The sequence below is a fragment of the Mycteria americana genome, chromosome 6 (genome assembly GCF_035582795.1).
Source record: "Mycteria americana isolate JAX WOST 10 ecotype Jacksonville Zoo and Gardens chromosome 6, USCA_MyAme_1.0, whole genome shotgun sequence".
NCBI classification, from domain to species: domain Eukaryota; kingdom Metazoa; phylum Chordata; class Aves; order Ciconiiformes; family Ciconiidae; genus Mycteria; species Mycteria americana.
Window position 1 is genome coordinate 7,463,590 of NC_134370.1, and position 13,053 is coordinate 7,476,642.

At 51.9% G+C, this 13,053-nt stretch overlaps 2 protein-coding genes across 4 annotated transcripts in view; one reads left to right on the forward strand and one right to left on the reverse strand.

The window, feature by feature from the left end:
* EIF3A (eukaryotic translation initiation factor 3 subunit A) overlaps window positions 1–1,591 on the forward strand; it is a 36,304-nt gene extending 34,713 nt beyond the window's left edge. For all 3 annotated transcript variants that reach the window (XM_075504448.1, XM_075504449.1, XM_075504450.1), the window contains one exon: window positions 304–1,591. In XM_075504448.1, the coding sequence (XP_075360563.1) occupies window positions 304–545 (242 nt within the window). In that variant the 3' untranslated portion in view covers window positions 546–1,591. The remainder of the gene's footprint in view (window positions 1–303) is intronic.
* A 6,496-nt stretch (window positions 1,592–8,087) lies between these two features.
* NANOS1 (nanos C2HC-type zinc finger 1) lies at window positions 8,088–9,300 on the reverse strand. The gene has a single exon (XM_075504454.1). The coding sequence runs from the start codon at window positions 9,145–9,147 to the stop codon at window positions 8,359–8,361; it is 789 nt and encodes a 262-aa protein (XP_075360569.1). The 5' UTR covers window positions 9,148–9,300; the 3' UTR covers window positions 8,088–8,358.
* Between the last annotated feature and the right edge of the window lie 3,753 nt (window positions 9,301–13,053).

A 13,053-nucleotide genomic window follows, 5' to 3' on the forward strand; every position in this document is an offset into this window, starting at 1 on the left:
TATACTTTTACACCATAAAACCATGTATATCAATAGAACATTCTTAATGCAGTTGTTGTGTTTTAAAGATGACACTTGGATTGCTCACAACAGTCCTGAATCTGAAAAGAGGCTTGAGTAGTTCCTGTCTATTACTTCCCTATAAAATTAAACTGTGCATTTGGCCATCATCATCATATTACCTCTTGGCAAGATTGAGAATCAGTAAATCAGACTGTCAGTGCCGGGCATATTTGTTTAAACTCTTGCACGCTGCTGGTGGAGCATGACAAAGGTTGTTTTATTGTCTTTCTGTATTTGTAGCAAGCTCATGGCGGCGTGCTGATGATAGGAGAGAAGAACGTGGAGAAGAACGTGAACCAGTTCGGCGATCAGCTCCTGCTCCTGCTGCTCCTCCAGCTTCTGCTCCCCCACCAGCATCAAAAGATCGAGAAAGAGATGGGGAGAAGGAGAAAGGTTCCTGGAAAACAGAAAAGGAGCGTGAGCCCCTTCGCCGTACTAAAAATGAGACAGATGAAGAAGGGTGGACCACTGTACGACGTTAAGTGAAAATCACAGAGTTTAACCAATGTTTTAGCTTTGATTTGATCAAATCCACGGATTATATTTGTGCTTATAAACATTCTGGATTGGAATTCTTTAACAAATGTTTTGAGGTAACATGAAAGCATGAGCTTGAATTACTTACTCATATAGATTGATCATGCACAAAACTCACAGCAGAAGGTTGGAAATTGAATGCCAGTTTTGGAAATTTCAAATGATGCTTATTTCATGGGTCATTTGTTGCTAAAATAAAAAGAAGCAAGCCCAACAGCTGTCTTGAGTAATGCTTCTGTCTCGCACCAAAACAGGCTGACCTTTTTATTTTTAGTCTTTCTTAATTTGGAATGGGGTATTATCGTCACAGAACATGCATTTGAAAACACCTCTGTTCAGACAGTGGAATTATTGAAAAAGCAGAGCTAAATCAATTTCCATAATTAGCCAAAAAAAATAGAAAAAATATAAAAGCCCTCTTTTACATAGGTATCTTTGAGGGCAGGCGGTTTCCAAGAGGCGTACTTTATCACTATCTAAAGTCAGTAAGTTGTTTAAATTTGAATTAAATACAATAAACATAATGAGCATTAGCTACACTGGGATATTTTCTGTAGATTTACTTGAACACATAACGCCTATGAGGCCATTTTGCAGTCATTGTTCCAGTAATGTATACTGCTGCAGTGTACAACCACAAAACTTCAAGCTTTTACAATTTAAGTGTTTTGGTAAGCATATGGCTATGTATTTTCTGTTGCCAATATCACAACTGCTTTTTCCATTACTGGATAATTCATGCCTTTCAAGGATTTATAAATATTGTCATATTTAAAATGTGTGGTTTTGGAGAAACTGTTGAATTTTCCCCAAATTCTTTGTCTTCAGGGTCGATTCTTTCCCCTTCCAAAAAAGCAATCTGTAGTAATGGCTGTGTTGACTTCAATTTTGGGGTGCGGTAACAACGATTAACTATCTGGTCATACTGAAGCCAACACAGAACTTGCTGCTGTGTGTTTCTTCAATGATAAATAAACAACTTAAGGAATTAGCTGCTGCAGTGTCTTGACTTTTTAGTAACTTCCTGCAATCTACGTTCATGCAGAACAGCTGCTGAACAACTCTCTTCTGTATGCATACCTGTTCCTGTACCAGCTGAGGGAGAATGTGAGAACACCTGGGATGGTTTCTTCCTGAGAAGCCTGGTTTAATTTTTATGTGTGTGAACACAAGTTGTAATACTCCTCTTGGCCTTTTCCTGTCCTCTTCTGAGCTTTCCAGGTCCTGTTTGCTTGACAGGAAAAACTTGCATCTCACAGTCATCTTTGTGCCGTTGGAGCCTGTCACTTCATTGCTTGTTGAGTTCCTTCAGAACAGTAGTGTTTTCTAAACAAACAAAAATGTTTCTTTGTGCCTCATACAGTCCTATAAGGGATGGAACCAGACATGGCAGCTATCCAGTAACAGAGCGTGCTTTCTGGATTTGGGGTAGGGGGTGCTGCTGCTGTTCAGCTACCTGTTGCAGTCCTTACGTTCTGTGTCACAGGATCATTCCTGTTAAAAGAGACCCCTGGAGCTCACCAGTCCAGCTTCTTGCTGTGAAGTCAGACTGTGTTACTCAGAACCATGTTTTTCTCCCATGTGGTCTTGAAAACCTCCAAGGATGGAGACTGCACAACCTTTCTGGGCAACCTCTTCCAATGCTTGACTGCTCCCACAGTGAAAAAGTGTAACACTGTCTTTTTGGCTTCTACCTGTTGTCTCTCATCCTCCTGCTCATGCACTGCTGTGAAAAGCCTGACTTCATTTTCCTGTAACTTCTTGCTGGCTGCTGTTGGTCTCCCCAAAAGCTTCCCTTCTCCAGGCTGTTCAGCCCTTTTCCCTCAGCCTGTCCTCCCAGGCAGCTGCTCCAGCCCCTGACCATCTTGTTGGCCCTCTGCTGAGCTTGCTCCAGTTTGACACTGTCCTCCTTGTATGGGGGGGGATATGGGACCCAGAACTGCATGCAGTAGTCAAGATGAGGTCTACTGCGTGCTGAGTAGAGGGGGATGCTCTCTTCCCTCATCTACAAGCTGTGGTCCTGTCCAAACAGCCCCCGATCTGCTGGTTCATGCTCAGCTTTATGCCTGCCAGGGCCCTGGAGGCATTTGAGCCACCCCCCAGCCTGTCACTGCAAGGGCTTCTTCCTTGGCAGTGCAGGACGCTGCCTTTCTCCTTGTTGAATGTCACCAGGCTCCTGCCCAGCCTGCCTCAGTCCTGCTGGATGGCAGCCCTGCCCCAGGTGTATTGACTGGGCCTCCCATGGTGGTGTCCTCCACAAACCTGCTGACCTCCAGTGCACCCCACTGCTGCCTCCGGGTCCTTGAGAAAGACATCAGGCCAGGTGCCGGACAGACCCCTGTGATCCCCCCTCCAGGCACAGTCCAGCCCCTTGACCCTGATGCTGGGCCTGAACGGCCGACCACTTTTTCTGCCCACCCGGTTGTCCAACTAGCCTGGCTGTCACATCCTAACCTGGGCACAAGAATATTGTGTGAGACAGTGTTGAAAGCCTTGCTAAAGTCGAGATGAAGAACATCCACTGCTCCTTCCCTTGTCCACAGTTACTTTGTTATGGGAGGCAGGTGAGTCAGGCATGATTTACCCTCAGTAAATCCATGCTGACTGTTCCCAATCACCTTCTGCATGTGCCCAAAAACATGCTCCGAAAAGACTTCCTCTGTGATTTTCCCAGGGACTGAAGTGACACCATCTGGCCTGTAGTTTCTCAGATGGTCCTTTTTTGGCCTTTGGGCCTTTTTTGAAGATGGGTGAAACATATGCCTTTCTCCAGTCATCAGGGAGATGTAAAGAGTGATTATACCTCCAGTTACATATTTTTAGTTTTGTCCAAACGAAGCCATTTTTACATGGGGATAAATGTTAGTGATCATTGCACCAGCTAAAACTGTTCCCAAATCTGTGTTCTTAGCTTCCATTATTTGAGATCATGATAATGTTGCCAATACATGTAAAATTCTCAGGTCTGGGCAGCTTGAGAAAAGATCTGCAAGATGTGAGTTTTACAGACATGCCAGTGTGTTTATTTTACTGCTTGATCATAACTACAGCAATCAGAAACCACTACTGACCAAATCCAACAGCTAACACCTCTGTCTACTGCCATAATTATACATTAGCACAAAGTTTGGTTACCTGCAAATGTTGATGAAGTCAAATGGATTCTCTGTCAAGCATTGCTGTGTTTGATTGATTCATGTTCAGTTAAACATCTACAATTTTCAGTGAACCTTAGAAGAATACAAGCTGTCACACGCTGTATTTAGAAGGCAGAACTTAAGGCGGCTGCTGCTGGTTAAATGGATGCAAATGCTGCTCATTAAATCTCCAAGAGCAGAGCACGGCGGGTGATCAGGTATGAACAGTTCAGTCTCCTTCCTACCCCAGGAACAGCCCAGAGACTGACAGGCAGGGCTGAGGACTGTCACAGTGCTCAGCAGAAGCAGGGTATAGACATTTTAGTTATATTTTCTCTAAAGTGCCTTTGTTCTAAAAAAATAAATATAAGATAAAATCAGTATTTTATGAGAATTTGCAGAGCAGGGCAGGGGCAGTGAATGAAGTGGTGCCACTCCAGCCTGGGCACAGCCACAGCTGCGTGTCAGGAGTCACGGCCTTGGTTACACGGGCATCGGTGCAGCCACGGGCAGGAGCAGGACAGGCTGGGGAGCTACGGTGCAGGTGGGCTGGTGGACAGCCAGGAGGCAATCTCAAACGGGAGGGGTACTGGAAGTCTTGTCTTGCTGTAAATGAAATGCATCTTTGTTGTTTTAATATCCACGGGCTGCAGGCATTGACAGGAACTGCTACATTTAAGCAAGTTTTCCTTCTGTAACTAAAGGGTACTGTTGACTTGGGTAAGCCTAGCAAATAAACCTGTTAGGTCAGTGAAATCCAAGATTCAAAATTTACCTGTTATTCAGGTACTAGTACCCATCCTGTGTGGTTTAGTGAAGAATTGCAAGAAATAAGCACGTGAGTGGCGTAACAAGAACACCCAATTCTTCCTATTTTGCCATGGTGGGACCAGCTTGAACTGAAACGCTCCACACTTTGGCTGGTCCTGCTCTTAAAAAGAATTATTAATGCATTTAATTATGGTAGGCTGGAGATTCTACAAGCTATTCCACTGCTTTTTGTTAATCAAAATCTCCCTTGCTGCAATTCAAGCTTTATTAGTCCTTTCACTCTTGGGCAGGACGACAACTTACTGGCTTTGCTACATCTTTTTTCGCATTTGAAGATCTAGCATATCGCTCTTCTGCTTTGCCCAGACTATGGGCATATTAGAAGTAATTACCTTCCTCCCCATGTGACTGTTAGCAGACTATCTTCAGTATATGTTAACCTGTACATTTGGTGGGTCAAACTGGCGCACCTATGGGAAGTACAGACATTTTATAGCCATCATGGTTTAGTCCTATGGCAGCTACCTGAGGCACTCTGGTCAGCAGTAAGACTGAGAGCAAACTCTGTCCAGATAGGACTTCCACTAAAGATGGGTACGGACTTACCTGATTTCAGCTGGATCAAGTTATCCATGCATCCAAATAGTAGTTTTTAATTAGAAGTAGCTTGCTTTTTGCCGAGACTAGTATCTACTGAGGATGATCCTAGGCTCTCCAATACTCTGTGTTCATTCCTCTTACCAAAACCACTACAGAAAAGATTCCGTCACTCACACGCTTAGGAATATTTCTCTGTAATAAAGTGATTCTCTGAAGATAAAATATTTGGTTTAAATGAGTGGCTGCAATCTTTTGATTTGCAGATGCCTGTAGAATAAATGAAAATAATATGAGGCTTGCTTTTCTTAGACCTCTTCTTTGGAGCATATAACACCTTCCAACCTGGGCTGCTTCAGATTAAGCTATTTGCTGTTCCTAGGATTTAAGTTACTAATGTAAATTGCTTCCAGTAATTTAAGGAATCAAAGTAAGGCTGTAAGCACTATCCATTGTAATAAGCTTTTCAGAGTGACCACGAACAAGCATGTTTCTGCTTACTCAGTGCCACAAGGAGTGTGCTGGTGCACAGGAAATCGCAGCAGCTTACTAAAAAAAAACCCAAAATGTCCTTAAAGGTTCAGCCTTTATAAGACGCTGATTTGCAAAGTTTAAATGGCAAGTTATCCTGTTGAATGATCATGTGAAGTAACCAAAGAGCCTTGCTCTCAGGCTGCCTTTTGCTGATTCTAACTCTTGCCATCTCCTTTCTGGAATAGTTTGGGGTTTTTTTTCCCCCCTAACTGGTCTTTTGAAGCTGTTACTCTACCCCCTTACCTGTTAAGACTTTGATCAGATGCCTAATGCCGTGTTGTGGCTACGACAGGCAGCTCTTGGCCTTTCCACAGCAAGGCCACAAGTACGGGTGTAGGACGAGAGAGGAACCGGGAGCGACAGGCAGCAGCAGAGGCCACTGATACAACAGCTTTCCTCCTACACGGGCAGAGGGAAGAGACAGGCACCGCAAAAGGCCAGTACCATCCAAGGCAGGGGACCTTCTGGTGTTGCACTAGCGCTGTGGCTACACAGTAGCTCGATGTACAGACCAGAGAGGAGGGGTGGGTACACTGCAGACGCTGCAAGGAACGCCCTGCATCCAGCCCTGCCAGAATGACCCCGCAGCAAACACCCGAGAAAGCCTGCCTTAGATCTTTCTTGCTTTTGTGTCCAGTAACAGTCAACTGCATTAAAATGTACGTGCTGATCTTCAAACTTCCCACAAGGAGGTAACAAAAGTACAGAAGAAAAACTCTTCCCAGAGCATCACACTTGAGCTTGATTCTAACGTGTGCTGGATACAGATCCAACCTCTGTGGACCAGGCATCACAAAACCAAACACACCCGTGGTGCAAGCCCCACAGAGTGAGAGCAGTGGGATACTTAGCAAGAGGAGAGGGTAGCTGCCACAAGGTTAGCCGCAGCCACTGTGAAGTGTTACTTAATGCAAGCCCCATTGCACTTGGTAATTAGACCCGACACCATCTTCGGAGCCATTTGATGAAGATTTAAGAGAACACTTCCACACAAAATCAGTTTCTCCCTCCTAATTGCTGCAGCTGTGAGTCAACAGCAGCGATGAATAACGAACCAGGCCCTCCTCCCCAGCCCACCCTGCACACATTTTGACTCCATTCTCGGCTGTCCTGCTCTCCCCCTCTCCTGTCCCCATCTCCCACCCCATTGAGCTGCTTATCAAAAGGAATCCATGCAAACCTGTGTCACCCCTCACTCTCCCAGCTCCCTTTTTTCTATCAGGACCCATCTCCTTTCTCATCCTCCTGGTGATGCCCCAGCAGTTCCTCCTCACCTCCCTGCTTTTGGCAGGGCCACCCTCATGGGCCGAGCACCCCGCCACGTCCCGGTTGTCGGTAAAGCCATCTACAGCATAACCCTCTCTGCACGGAGACCTTGGGGACCTGCCCTTCGGCTCGGAGGACTCCTAAGCAAACTGCAAACCTGCTGCTGCTCCTTGTCCTGCCTCTGAGTCACAGTAAAAGAGCTTTCTGATCTCTTGAGGATTAGAAGCAACGTAGCCCTGTCTGATACTCGGTATCAAGGAACTGCCATCACCTAGGGCCCAGGTCTTCAGCATCAAACTTACATTTTCTATAGTCTATGTAGCGTTAAGGGTATTTGTTAACCACACAGGTAGATCCCTCCCACCTTGCAGTGAGTTACAGCCACATTCCCTCAACTCTTGTAAAGATGTCACCTCCCCTTCCACCGTTCTGCTAGTCACAGCTTTCTGCTTTGTCCAGGTCTCTTCTCTCCAAAGGCTTCCCACCACCTCCCCATTCTCCACCACAAACACAAGCTGCATCAAAGCTCAGTCTCTGCCATGTTTGCTGCCTTTCCTTCTGCCGAAAGGGCTCGCTTTGCACCTCGGCCCAGAGTCATTACGTTTTCTAACGAGCACGTTGATGCTTTCTCCTCTCAGACCTTCCCTACAGCCGCGTATCGGACGCGGGGACCTGCGAGACCGGCACCGTCCACGCTCACTAGCAGAACGGATCACGGGTGACCGTGGGGCACCGCTCTCCCATCGTGCCAGGTAGGACGCTGCGATTTCGGGGAGGAGGCATTAATTACCGAGAAAGTACCCGAGCGCGGGTTCGATCAACCATTTGCTTCCCGGTTTTAAGATCGGCAAAGGAAATTGCTCGGATGTTTACGACCTGAAACGCGGAGCGTTGTACCCGAATTAAACACCCTGCTATCACCAGGCCGGCCGACAGCTCTCCCGCCCGGCCCCCGCGGGGCAGCACCGGGGCTGAACGACCCGGCCGGACCCCCCCCGACGGCGCGGCGCGGAGCGGCCGGGGACGCGGCCACCGCCGATGCCCCCCGGGGCCGGGGCAGAGCCGGGCCCGGCCGGCGGCAGAGGACGGCGCTGCCCCGGGGACCCCGCCGGGCCCCCGGCCCCGCGCTGCGCGCTTTACCCCCCCCCCTCCCAGTTAGAGCTCGCCGTAAATCCGTTTCCATATGTAAAAATCACATATATATATTTTTGTTTTTCTTACAATAAACAAATACAGTGCATCGCAGCGGCGCAACTCCCGCGGCCCGGCGCCGGGCTCGGCGCGGGCCAGCGCGCACCGGACGCCACGGGCGGCGCGACACCGGCCCGGCGCCGCCAGCCTCCGCCTTTAATATATTAACGTGTGAAGGAGCAAACCCGCCATCCGCTCGAAGGACAAAGCCCCACGGGAACGGGAGGGGAGGAGGGCAGGGCCGCCCCCGGGGTCCCGGCGCCTAACGGCCCTTCTTGCCCAGGGCGGTCCGGGCGTGTTTGAGCTGTTTGGCCGCCTGCATTTTGGAGAGGGGGCAGTACTTGATGGTGTGGGCATTGTCGCCGCTGGCGCCGCAGAGGGGGCAGGTGTAGCGCCGCAGCACCGGGCAGAGGACGCGGCCGTCGGGTCCCTTGAGGATGTGGGTGGTGTAGAGGGCCACGGCCTCCTTGTTGTTCCGGCAGAAGACGCAGACCTGCAGCTCGGGCTTGAGCAGGCGGGAGGCGGCCCGCGGGTGGGCCGGCAGCCGCCCCGCCACCACCACGCCGCCCCAGGCGTGGGGCGAGCCCTCCCGGCCCGGGTGCTCCCCCGAGCAATCGAAGACCACGGCGGCGGGGCCGCCGCGCCCGGGGAAGGGGCTGAAGTCGGCGAAGCGCTCCTCCAGCAGGCCCTCGCCGTGGTGGTGGTGGTGATGGTGGTGGTGGTGATGCCCGCACAGGTCCAGGTCGTGCAAGTCCAGCGCGCCCTCGAAGTACGGCCCCGCCGCCTCCTCCTCCTCCTCCTCTTCCTCCTCCTCCTCCTCGGCCGGCGGCACGGCCGCCGCCACCACCACCGAGGGGGGCTCGGCGCCGAAGCCCTTGCCGGGGCGCACGGCCTTGGTGATGAGCGTGGCCAGCCCCAGGTAGTCGTTCCAGGAGTTGAAGACGTTCCCGCAGGCGCTGTGACTCCGGCCGCCGTAGCGGCCGCCCGGCAGGCACTCCACGGGCGGGAGGTGCCGGTGCTGCTCCAGCTTGCCGCCGGGAAAAGCCTCCATGGGGGTGCAGCCGCCCGGGAGCGCCCGCTCCCCCGAGCGCGGTGCGGGGCTGCGCTGGGCGCCCGTCCGCGCCCCCGGACCGCGGCTGAGCACGGCCCGGCAGAGCCCGGCCCAGCCCGCTCCGCTCCCGCCGCCTCTGCGAGCGCCGGGCCGCGCGCCGCGCCTCAAATAGGGGGCGGTGGCGGGAGGGGGGGGGGGGTGGGCGGTCGCCGCGCTCCCATTGGCCGCCGGCCAGAGCCCCCTCCCGCTCATTGGCTGGCGGGCGGCGGGGGGGGGGGGGCGCGCGGGCGGCGCAGGTGTGGCGGCACGTGCGGGCGGGGCGGCTGCGGCTGCGCGGCGGGGCCGGGCGGGGCCCGCGGAGCCCCCGGGTTGGCGGGGCGGGAGGGCCGGGTCCGGCACAGCCCGGGGCCGCCGCGGGGGAGCGGTGCCGCTCGGAGCGGGAGAAGCGCCCGCCCTGGCAGGGATGGGTGTTTCTCGCCGTCTTCAGCAGAGCGGTGCAAGGGTAAAACAAGTCTGGTAATTCGCGGCCCCGAATGGGAAGCAGTTAGTGCCTGGTAGGCTCGTTAAGGGTGACAGGGTGTCGCGGTTTAGCCCCAGGCGGCAACTCAGCCCCCCCAGCCGCTCGCTCACTCCCCCCCGGTGGGATGGGGGAGAGAATCGGAAGAGTAAAAGTGAGGAAACTCGAAGGTTGAGATAAAGACAGTTTAATAGGGAAAGCAAAAGCCGTGCACGCAAGCAAAGCAAGGAATTCATCCACTCCTTCCCATGGGCAGGCAGGTGTTCAGCCATCTCCAGGAAAGCAGGGCTCCAGCACGCGTAACGGTGACTTGGGAAGACAAACGCCATCACTCTGAACGTACCCCCCTTCCTTCTTCTTCCCCAGTTTCTATACTGAGCATGACATCATATGGTATGGAATAGCCCTTTGGGCAGTTGGGGTGAGCTGTCCCAGCCGTGTCCCCTCCCAGCTTCTTCTGCACCCGGCAGAGCATGGGGAGCTGAAAAGTCCTTGACCAGTGCAGCAACAACTAAAACATCTCTGTATTATCAACACTGTTTTCAGCACAAATCCAAAACATAGCCCCATACCAGCCACTATAAAGAAAATTAACTCTATCCCAGCCAAAACCAGCATGCAGGTGCTTTCCCATAGGTGCTAGTAAGTCGTACGGGGCAGCGGTGATTTCTTTGGACCCCTCTTAAGAAGGGGGTTTGATTATTATTATCTAAAGCTAATAAAAGTTTTGGATCGGGTCTCAGATGAGGTACGTGCGCTCACTTAAGTGCTGCTTGGGTGTGTGGGACCAGTCTGGTAGATTCAACCCTAAAAAGGGACGGGGCTGACCTGCGCTGTGGCTGCATCGTGTGCGACGGGTGCCGTGCGAGGGGCCCCGGACAGCAGGACGGGCACAAGTGTCCGGCAGCACCCACCCAGCGAGTCTGACCAGCCCGGGTTTCGGCGGCCCAGCTCTCGCCCCTCTGACCGGTGCTTGCAGAGCAGCCGCCACGCTGCTGGACGAGGGGCCGTGGGGTGGGGACATGCAAGTCTCCTTTCCTGCCCCTGACCATTCCCATCTGGTCTGGCCCCCCAGAAACCAGATCCTCCTCTGGGAAGCATCACGTGCATGCTCTTCTATTTGGGCAAGAGGAGTTAAAAATGCAGCCGCAATTAAAAATCCTATTAATTTCCAGCCCCTGGTAAGAGCTGCTGGGCTGAGCACAGTGGGTGGAGTTTTGTCAGTAGTAAATCTCTCTCCCCTGTGCAGGGCCTTGATTTGTAGGTCTGACAGGCGCTCCCCCGGCAGGTAAAGCAGCGTTACAATGCGGTTTGTTTGCAGCTGCTGAAATCGGCAGGTTTCATCAGCTCAGATATCAGAAATACCTCCTGAGGGGCTGGCTCCCTGCACCGCAAGGCCTTGATACACTTCTCCAGCCACATGAAGTGGCTGGGAAATGGGTGTACCAAGGACCAAGGAACAATGCAGATGGCTGCAGGGAGTGGAGCCGGCTGGAAGCAGCATTTCAGAGCGTGAACGCTCTGGTTGGAAAATGGGGCTCCTTTCTGTACTGAAAACATTTGCAAAAGAAGTCCTGTTCTGGAGCCATGCTCGTGGTGGGACGCGGTTCTGCACCAGGTGACCACAGGGACATTTTACAGTTGTGCGGCATCAGGTTCAGCCTAGAGCCCTTCTCTGAGACACAGTTACGTGACAGGCCTTTCCTCTCTTCGGGGAGCGTTTTGGGGCCTGCCCAGTGAGGCGCAGGGGCACTGCCTCTCTGAACACAAATGGATGGCCCGATTTTCATGAGGGGTGAGCGCTTGCAGGTTGCGCTGGAGCCAGCAGGGAACGGCAGAGGTAAGAGATGGGTGAAACGGCGCAGGGTGATCAAACTGGTCGAGCATCACATCCTGGGGCAGTTGTCTCTCATCTTCTTCTCTGGATGTTTTAAGAGGAAATCTTGGAGAGTGAATAATTTCAAATGAGTTCTTGCTATAGCAGTGTAAGTAGCACAGGCAGAGAGGACAATGGTCCTGTTCCCCTCACTGCTAATGCAGGGAGCGATGAAGAACACGGAGCAGCATAAAAAATATCTGCGCTAGAAAAATACTGTGAAGGATAGATACCCATCACCAGCACTGCAGTAACAGCACCCTCTGTTTGACTGACAGCTCTGGCAGAGCTCGTCTGCGTCAGCAATCCAAGTGTACAAGGTACGTTGCAAAAGTTATTCCGTTGCTTTCCCTGTCCGGACTTTGGCAAATGGCCCCTCACGTTCCAGGTGTTGAGCGAAGACTCAACAGCTCGGCTCGGGTTGGGTCTCTGCAGAGCTGTCAGGCGTCATCGGGCTTCAGCTGACCTCACTCGCTGGGTGGTGTGTCACAGCGCTGGTGCAAGAGTAGGGGGTGCCGCTGTTGACATTGGAACAAATCGTCGTCGCAGTGAAACTCTTTCATCAGACAGTTTCAAACAGTAAACAAAAAATATGGTCATGAACAGCTAATGGACAAGCGGCTGCTTCTAGGAAGGATGCAGCATTAGCGTTTCAGTGTTCTTTGAAAATGTTTTTCATTTGAAACATTGAGAACTGCAAGAGAAACTACTGCTTTGTCCTCAACTGGAGGTTGGGACTATTTCTGACTCTATCCCAAACCACCCTTTTGGCAACCCTTGTAAGGACTTTGACAGTGTAAGACCACAGCTGTCTTGATGGTGTCTTATGTGAGTTCTCGTGGCAGGGCTGCACAGCAACCCTGGAAAACCATCGGCTGGAGCAGAAGTGACAAACAGCTGTTGGCACCGCCAATTCAACACCACAGGCCAAACTCTGCCCAGCGTAGGGGAAAGTTTTCTGCAGTCCCTCAGAGCAGCGAGAAGCCATGTCACAGATTTAAACAGCTCTGAGTGCAGGAAGCCATCTGATGTGCTGGGAGTGAGTAATCTGCTTGGGGGGGCCGGTACGGGAGCGCCCACCGGCCGCAGGAGTTTGTTGAGCCCAGGATAGCTCCTGGGAATATCTAAATATATATATATATGAAAACTATGGAGCCATAGAGCCGTGGTAGTGGACACCAGCATACGTGCCACCTTGCTCCCGAGGGATGGGGCCACGGTGCTCTGGATCACCAAACCACGCCACGGATCACCAAACCAGGGCCACGGGTGCGGTGTCCCTGGACATAGCTGCCTCGCCAGCAAGCCTCTGAAGCCTGCGGGGCCAAAGCAACGTGGTGCCGCTCTTGTGCATGCCAACAGCAGGTCGGTGAGGTCTTTGTATAGGGTCAGAGGAAAGATTTCTTTCTTCGTATTAAAGGAAATGATCTAACAAGTCATTTAACAAGAGCGATAGAAGGATTTAAGCACAGGGGGTTTTGAGTGCATGCAGGACAGCTGTCAGGTTTAGAGA

Bases quoted from the DNA above. Each gene is read 5' to 3' on its own strand.
- NANOS1 (XM_075504454.1), bottom strand. From the start codon at position 9,147: ATGGAGGCTTTTCCCGGCGGCAAGCTGGAGCAGCACCGGCACCTCCCG.